Here is an 8,494-nt window from a genome sequence, read left to right on the forward strand (position 1 = left end):
TCATGTTGGTAAAAAATAGATGGACTTCTATTTTTAGACATATGGGCAGGTTTCTATTTTTAGACTGCCAGGCTAAAAATAGAAACAGTTGAATATTATTATCTCATAATAATATTTGGACTATAAGCATTATCTTATCCTCTTGGAGCACTTCAGTTTGAGCTACAGATGTGGCACGTGCAGCTGTCAGAAGGAAATACGCTTTTCTTGTGAGTCAGTTGAGCTATTGCATGCATGACTTCAGTTAGAACTCATGTGGTTGAGTTTGGTGGAGTTGATTGTGGAGTTGATGGAGTTGTGTTCAGTTGAACTAGTTGTATTTAGTCTAACTGCAGAATACACTAGTGATGAGTTGTGTGAATTAATTATTAATTGATTCACTAATTATTAACTCATAAAGAAACTAAAGAATACATTAGTTAACTCAGTGCATGTACAGTTCGGTGGAGACAGGTGTTAGAGGTTGAGATTGCTATCAGTTGTGACTATAGTTGTGCATGAGATCTTGCACAATCAATGGGATTGAGTTATGCCAATGAGGATTGCGCAGTGTGGGCCAATAACAAGTCAATTGTAGCTTGTGCTCATGTGATTTTCAATGTGAGTGATTCTTTTGCAGCATTGTGCAGTGGAGGTAGGCAAAGCAGCGGAGGAGATTTGAACCTGTGACTTGTTCGGATCTGAGCTAGTTTTGTGTGTAACAGGTGGAGATAGTATTGAGTACTTGTGAGGAGTATTGTACTATGTATTGTTACGTATTCTCAATCATTAATATATAGATAGTGTGGGGTTTTCAGCTGTAAGCTTCCCTGGGTTACATACTGTGTTAATGTGTGCATGTGATTGATGTTTCATTGTTTTTGATGCTGCTAAATTGATGGTCAACATAGAGGAGGTTATGTATTATGCATGTATTCCGCAATATTGTATAATCAGGATAATCTCTGTGAATAAGTGTCATACTATTCAAAATTTCTACAGAACTTCCCAAGGGAATTTCTTAATTCTGCAACTCATAATAACCCCTCTATGGGTGGAGATGGTGATATCAATTTACTCAGAAAATACTCGTTATTTCACTTTCTCCTCAAACATTATCCCTACTTCCAAGTTTTATGCAAAACTTTTTGCACTCAAGCTCATCATACATTTTGTTACTTTTTGTTGTTCATTATTAAACATAGTATCTTTATGTATTTACCAAAACTCATACACAATTATAAACTCGATGCATTCAATAAGAAAATTAAGAAAATATACCTTTTTCTCCATATATAAAAAATAAATTAAAAAAACACAAAAAAAATCTGACTTTTTTTTAGATTCTTTTGATCACATTTATAGGTCAAGAATCTAATAAGAAAACACAATCTCAAAAATTGAAATGGAAATGGATAAAAGAACATAGAAAATCTTGGTTTATCCAACAACAAAAATAATTCTTCTAACAAAAAAAATTCTTCTAAAGTCTTGTACCTAAAGAGTCTCACCCATAATATTACAAAAACTATCATTTTCTAATTTCTCTTTAAATGCTATATATTTGAGTCAAATATATATAGGTGCATCCCAGGTAAATCTCTTTGATGTAAATCTTATATAACAACTAGTATGTGATTGTAAAAAGGAAGTAGTACAACACTGCATACAAACTTGTAAAGGAATATGATCCTCTTCCGATGAAAGATGTACTCGAGAGCTAAAATGCCTAGCTTTTTTGGGGAGGGAAAAAAATTATCTTTCTTGTGTTTTTTGGTAAATTACGCTGAATGGTTAAAGATATATGACTTTTGTAATTTTTTTAATCATAAATAAAATTAAGATTTTTTTTCGCACAAAAATTATTTTTCAAAATATTAATATTTGTTTTTATATTTTATTTTAAATATTTTTTAAAATAAATTAAATTGGTAAAAATATAATTATTTTGTTAAATAAATTTATAATTTTAAAAATAAAAATTAAATAAATTTAATAATCAATTTGATTATAGAAAAATTTTGAAAGGTTAATATTTAAAAGTTGTTAATTTTCCATATTTTTTAAAAGAAAGATATTGGTCAATTTCTATATTTCTAAAAATTATTTAGTATAATTTTAGAAATGGTCAAAAATAAATTATAAATATTAGAAATTTGAATATCTATATCTTAAAAAAATGTAAAGCACTTTACAATTTACATATTAAAAGTTAATATTTTTTCAATTTTATAGACTTAAAAATAATTTTTTATTTAAAAAAAATATAAATTAAAAAAAATAAATTAACATCTTTTTATAAATAAAATATAATACAATAAATATTTAACAATAGTTATTTAATATTAATAAACCAAAAGTTTTTTTATTAAAAATAAATTATATAAGCCTCAATTAATATTTTAATTGGTCTAGTTCTCATTGCTAAGTTCTTTGTCAATTGGGAGATCACGAGTCAAATCTCCTTGATGCCTTTCAACTTGCCCTTGGGGTTAGGCCAGAGAAGTAGATACAGCCACATAATTGAAAGAAAGTTAAAAATAAATTATATATATTATTTTAATTTAAAATATATTTTAGCAAGAAAAACCAAATAAATATTAATCTTATATTAAACTTGTAATATTGACAAAAAAATATATATATAATTAAATTGACATCTTTTATTGGCGGCTAGCTTTTGAAGTTAGACCTTACCCATAGATGTGGCCACTCAGTGACCACGATTGAAAAAATAAATAAATAAATAAATATATATATATATATATTATTTTAATTTAAAATATATTTTAATAAAAAGAAAAAAATAAATGTTAAACCAAGCTTGTAATCTTGATTAAAATATGTAATTGGGTTTACATCTTTTATTAGCCTTTCTTAATTAAAAATAACCATGGCCAAAAACCAGATACCTTTCAGATATTTTACTTTTAGCAAATCGATATAAAAAGGAACGCCCAGAACATACATTGGCTTAGAAACTTTATTGACAATTTTAAATTAAAACTCTCGAGGCAGAAGAATCACAAGTTCAGAAATTTTGGAACGCCCTCCCCGCCTCTGCCAGCCTCGGTTTATTAACATTGGCAAATTTATCGTAGACACTTTATTAATCCTTTGAAACCAAGACTCTCCCGGAAAAGAACCAAAAGTTCACGAATTTTGGAATGCCATTTTACCCTACTCCACAGGGATGCACACTGAAGCACAGTTATTACAGCCTTGTTAATTACACTTTGGCCAATTTTATTACATAACAATACCCATGTAGTGATACAGGGACAAACACTGAAGCACATTTACTATAGCCTTGTTAATTACACCTTGGCCAATTTCATTATATAACAATATCCATCTGACTCAATATTCACACTTCACATTCTGTTCTGTATAGGCCTTGAGGCGTATTGCCACCATTCCCAAAATAAACTTGAAATACAGATCACTCCCTTGTCAAACAATGCATACACTAGGAAAAAATTCCCAAAACTACAAAACAAACCATGCATATACCTGGAAAATTACATTCACTAATAATGTTTTTAACAAACCATGCATATACTTGGAAAATTACTTCCATAATTTTAATTCAAACCATGCATATACATGTAAAATTAGTTCCAGCCATAATGGGTTTAATCACTCTGCCTCTGTAACTCTCAACAAAGGATTTTCGTGCAAACAAACGCACGTTTGGAATAACTTTTTTTATGCTTTTCACACATGTTTCCTAGCAGTAATGACTGTAGATTTATTCTGCAAGAGCTTCATGCAGGTTTCTGAGCGGTAATAACTGCATATTTTACTAGCTCTTGCTTGAAGCCGTCCAACCATAGATGAACAGGAGATGCACCTTTCATAGTCCTGAACGCTGTCGAAGAAGAAAAATCAAATCACCAATAGAAATGTAGTCTAAATTCCGATTATTGAGTTTATCAACCAACATAAAAGTGAGTTCTTTAGGTAGCTGAATCTTTTTTTTGATCATCTGTACACATGAATGGAATTATCTTCTTATCTTCGCCTATTTCCTAAAAATTAAGGCATACTGAGAAACCAAGAAAGTGAAGATCATCAGGTGTAGCAGATTGGAGTAAAAGGAACCTTACCAGCTTCAAGGAAAACCGAAGTGACTTTATTTACGAATGACGAAAAAAATGGAAGTACATTTTCTGACCAGTCTGTAGTTCTGATATTCTGTTGGAAAAATATTTGATAATCAGTCAGAGATGTAGTGCATGCAGTTTATTTGGTCGCCAACTGTAAAACTACAATTTTACCTGTAGTGACAAAGCTTGTGCTATCCTCACATAGTCAGCGGTGGAACACCAAGCAGGAAGGCAACATGCACGACTAAGCTTGTCCAAGAGCTCCTGATGTCAATTCAAAATTTGCCATGTCAGAGCGTAACACTTAAACATGCCTTCCTAAATTGTTGCAGTGTTTTCGATAGATTTGCACCATAATGTTTACTGGGTCTTCATATTCACACGGGTTTCAATTGACGCCTCGCCCGAAGTAGACCCATAGCCTAGTTGCAATATTTCACGTGGTTTAGCTGCAACCATGTATATTGTAACTAAACTAAAGGACCCTTCTCCATATGTAACCTTGTAACATTTTGAATGACTTAATTATGCTAAAAGAATTGCAATAGTTCCTCTAGTCCTAGTGCAATTCACAGTTTTTATTCATGTACCTGCTCACTAGGCTGCAGAGAGGTCTCCCCTTTCAGGAGGTCTCTGTGGCAGCAGGTGGTTATTATTATCATACCTCTGGGAGCGGCCACGCGGACCAGCTCTTGCATAAACTGTTAAACAAATCAAGACATACACATCACTTCCTTTGTCTTGAATTGCAGAGTAACTAAAACAATAAATGATTGAAAAACTTTGTTTAAAATCAGAGTCATGTCAATTTACTAGAGAAAAAGAAAGTAGACAGACAGATGTTAGACCACCTTTTCTTTATCCGGCATGTGCTCCCCACTCTCCATTGCCCAGACCAGATCAAAGTGCCCATCTGGAAAAGGCTGGTCTAATGCGTCAGCAACCTGAAAAGCAACATGTTCGAACGTGGGAAAATCAAATGAAAATATTGAACCAGGATAAACTAGTGACGGTCTAAATTGAAATATCCGGAACCCTTACTAGCGAAAAATATCATATACCTTATCGCTGAGACCTTCGGCAGCAGTAAGGGCGGTGGCCCTTTCAACCTGCCATGCGCTGATGGTGATGCCCTCAACATGGGCTCCATATTTCCTACTCAAATACCTCGAGCTCCCTCCTAAGCCGCATCCCACGTCCACCACACGCCTCGGTCTCTTCAATTCCTCATCTTTAACACAACGAACGATACATATAAAACATTCGCGTCTAATAGCAATCGAAATGTCACTCCGAACCACCCAATTCTCGGATATGCATATTACAAAAGTGAACCACTTAAAATTAAACTGTGACCAACTGATGGCAACTAATTGTTTTGAGGGTGTACCAACCAATCCAAGTAGCACTCAACACAAATCAATCACCCACCTAAAATACACAAATCAATCACCCACCTAAAAGAACAAAGAATATAATGATCCAATAATCACACTCGACAAATACATCCGTCAAGGTTTTTCATTACACTAAAACTAACGAGGTGAAAATATAATACTTTCCTATATAGGAAATCAAACCCCTCTCATCTTCTAATATTAGGTTAGGTTTTTTATTACACCAAAGGTTTTTCATTACACTAAGACTAACAGGTGAAAATATAATACTTTTCTATATAGGAAAATCAAACCTCTCTCATCTCTCATATTCTAATATTAGGTTAGGTTTTTATTACACCAAAATTTATAAGTATTACTTAATTTTTAAACTATTAGCATTATCTTTTTTAAATGATCCCATGGTAGATAAGTGGCAATTAGCCCATGTGATCAATTTCCAATAAAGTGATTGTGAAAATCCAATAACTAGCTATCATTATTTATATTACAAATTTCTTTTTTTTTGAAAACTAATAAATAAAAGTTAAGTCAAACAATTCATTTGGTTCTTATCCATCAAATTTCCAATTCTAAGATATTTCCAAAATAAACCATCCAATTAAAAAAACAAAGTATCTAACTCTCACTCAAAATAAATTCATCAATGAAACTACCTAAAATCAAATTAGTAATTGTATAACCATGATATAAAAATTGGTATGGCTATTTCTTAGCATCAAATTTTCAATTTTAAGATGTTTCCAAAATACACCATCCAATTAAAAGAACCAACTATCTAACTCTGTCTCAAGATAGATTCATCAATGAAATTACCTAAAACCAAATCAGTAATTGCATAACGATGTTTTAAATTTGGTATGGCTATTTCCTACCATCAAATTTCCAATTCTAAGATATTTCCAAAATAAACAATCCAATTAAAAAAAACTATCTAACACTCACTCAAGATAAATTCATCAATGAAATTCCTAAAATCAAATTAGTAATTGTATAATGATGTTATAAAATTTGGTAGGGCTATTTCCTACCATCGAATTTTCAACTCTAAAATATTTCCAAAAAAAACCATCCAATTAAAAAAACAAACCATCTCACTCTCACAAAAGATAAATTCATCAACGAAACTACCTAAAATCAAATCCATAATTGTATAATGGTGTTATAAAAATTGGTATGGCTATTTCTTACCAGAGATGCCGGCAAATTTGACAGTCTCTTCGACCAATCTGACCGTGGCAGCTTTGTGATCGAGAAGATTGTCGGGCGGAGAAGGTACGTCGTAGAACCCGACGTGCAAATGCTCCCCACGATCGTCCTCCCACTCGGCCGAGAACTGATCGTAGAACTCCGCAGCATGCGAAGGCAAAACGCTCACCTCACCATTGGCCCCCGACATTCTGAATATAGTCAGTCGCTCCTTAGAATTCAAGTACAACGCAACACAGCAGACGAAGGCTGATAAATACATTCATCTCTATTTATAATGCTGCATTACAATGTGAATGTCTCCAATATTTCTTCGTGGACGTATTCATCAACTTCAATATCCATTCTTTCATATTCACCTAATAATTAAATAAAATTTTCTCTACCAACTCCACCACATTTCATATTCAAAACAGATGCCTCCAACATAATATTACTGTTTTCAGGATCTTTTGTGATCTGCTGCAATTTTGCTGAACATCCACCGCCATTATCGTCAAAATTATTTGCGTATCATCCTATCAAAACAAAATAGGTACTGCTTGCAGCCGACACAACGACTAAGGACTGGTAAAACCTAAATTACATATTCCCTTAACATAAATATCTCACTCTACATCGGAGAGAAAATAACAAATCCTTATCTCCATCACGGAATTCAGAGCACCTCCACCAAGCATTTATAAATCTGAACGGTTATCCTCCCTCCACATACCGATATGGGACTTTCATATTTTCAATCTGAAAGCAAAGACAAACTGTCTTCTTCTCCCTCACGGGACTCAAGGGAGTCAAGTCATTTCTTGGCATTTTCTAGAAGTTATCCAAATCTAAAATAAGAGGTTTTGATTTATTAAAATATTCGTACACACAATACAAAAGATATGGACATCATTGGAGTCATGTCCAAAGAAATCCATATCTAAAATTTGATTTTCTAATTAAAAAAAGTACAATTTAGAAAAATACAGATGCATGACTTATTGTCCTTAGACAATTTTTACCTCATCTGGTCAATTAATGAAATCTGGGTGCCCATCCAAAATATTTTATTTTCATGGTTGTCTTTTCACAATAGAAATCTCTCTTAGGAAAATATAAGGAAGCGAGGATGGTAGGGTCTTGCCATTTGCCCCATCTGCAAGTCAGCAGAGGAAAATAATTTCCACCTTTTTCTTAACTGCAATATATCTCAGCAGCTATGAAAGTCCCTGGCGGATTTCTATGGGATACAACATATGCTCCATGTGTCTATTAGGGAAGCGTTTCTATGGTGCAGTATGCAAAAGGAGTCTTGGAGAAGGGTTTTCATTATCACCTTTTGGTTCATATGGAAATGGTGCAATAGTTACATTTTCAATGGAAAATCAGTCCCTTTTCTGGATATTTTCTTCAACATCACTCTTCTTTATGAATCGATCCCGTAGAAGCCTCCTAAGCATATGAAACGGTTATGCATCGAGCCCCCTCGGGAGCTTTCTCTTATGCCACGTGCCTTTTTCGATGGAGCTGAACAGGACGGAATGGGGGCAGGGGTTCCAACAGTAAAGCTGAGGCTATGGCCCTAGATGGCCTTCTAAGTTTCTGTCTCTTCTTAATTTACAGAATGTCTCAATCTTTGGACACTCTAGAGTTTTGGTGGACTATGTCCTTCGGAAAAATAAAATTCTCAAGCCTCAGCTTGTTGTGTGATTAGACAGGATAAGGTTTCTGTGGAATAGATTGGCGGGTGGTTCTATTCATCATATCAACAGGGCTCTCAACCAGCAAGCAGATGTTCTATCAAAAAAGGGTCTTCAG

The 8,494-nt window shown here is 33.4% G+C and overlaps 1 protein-coding gene across 2 annotated transcripts; it reads right to left on the reverse strand.

Moving 5' to 3' along the window:
- Nucleotides 1–3,183: 3,183 nt before the first annotated feature.
- On the reverse strand, nucleotides 3,184–6,954 carry LOC149149407 (gamma-tocopherol methyltransferase, chloroplastic-like). 2 transcript variants are annotated; one of them, XM_089438215.1, is made up of 7 exons: nucleotides 6,677–6,954; nucleotides 5,150–5,319; nucleotides 4,940–5,032; nucleotides 4,679–4,789; nucleotides 4,260–4,352; nucleotides 4,089–4,176; nucleotides 3,184–3,850 (listed from the first exon to the last, which is right to left on the reverse strand). In XM_089438215.1, the coding sequence occupies exons 1-7, from the start codon at nucleotides 6,882–6,884 to the stop codon at nucleotides 3,747–3,749; spliced, it is 867 nt and encodes a 288-aa protein (XP_089294341.1). In that variant the 5' UTR covers nucleotides 6,885–6,954; the 3' UTR covers nucleotides 3,184–3,746. The 2 variants fall into 2 exon arrangements, with proteins under 2 accessions (XP_089294341.1, XP_089294340.1); XM_089438214.1 differs by having other exon boundaries at nucleotides 3,190–3,850; nucleotides 4,940–5,042; nucleotides 5,148–5,319; nucleotides 6,677–6,953.
- Between the last annotated feature and the right edge of the window lie 1,540 nt (nucleotides 6,955–8,494).

Source organism: Pinus tabuliformis, chromosome 9 (assembly GCF_031772625.1).
Source record: "Pinus tabuliformis cultivar Carrire ecotype Pingquan chromosome 9, CPIR1, whole genome shotgun sequence".
NCBI lineage: Eukaryota > Viridiplantae > Streptophyta > Pinopsida > Pinales > Pinaceae > Pinus > Pinus tabuliformis.

Coding starts and splice junctions, on each gene's coding strand:
- LOC149149407 (XM_089438214.1), bottom strand. CDS start 6,884: ATGTCGGGGGCCAATGGTGAGGTGAGCGTTTTGCCTTCGCATGCTGCG. Junction 4,177..4,259: donor CACAAGCTTTGTCACTACAG/GTAAAATTGTAG, acceptor TTTTTCCAACAG/AATATCAGAACTACAGACTG. Junction 3,851..4,088: donor TTCGGTTTTCCTTGAAGCTG/GTAAGGTTCCTT, acceptor CTTCTTCGACAG/CGTTCAGGACTATGAAAGGT.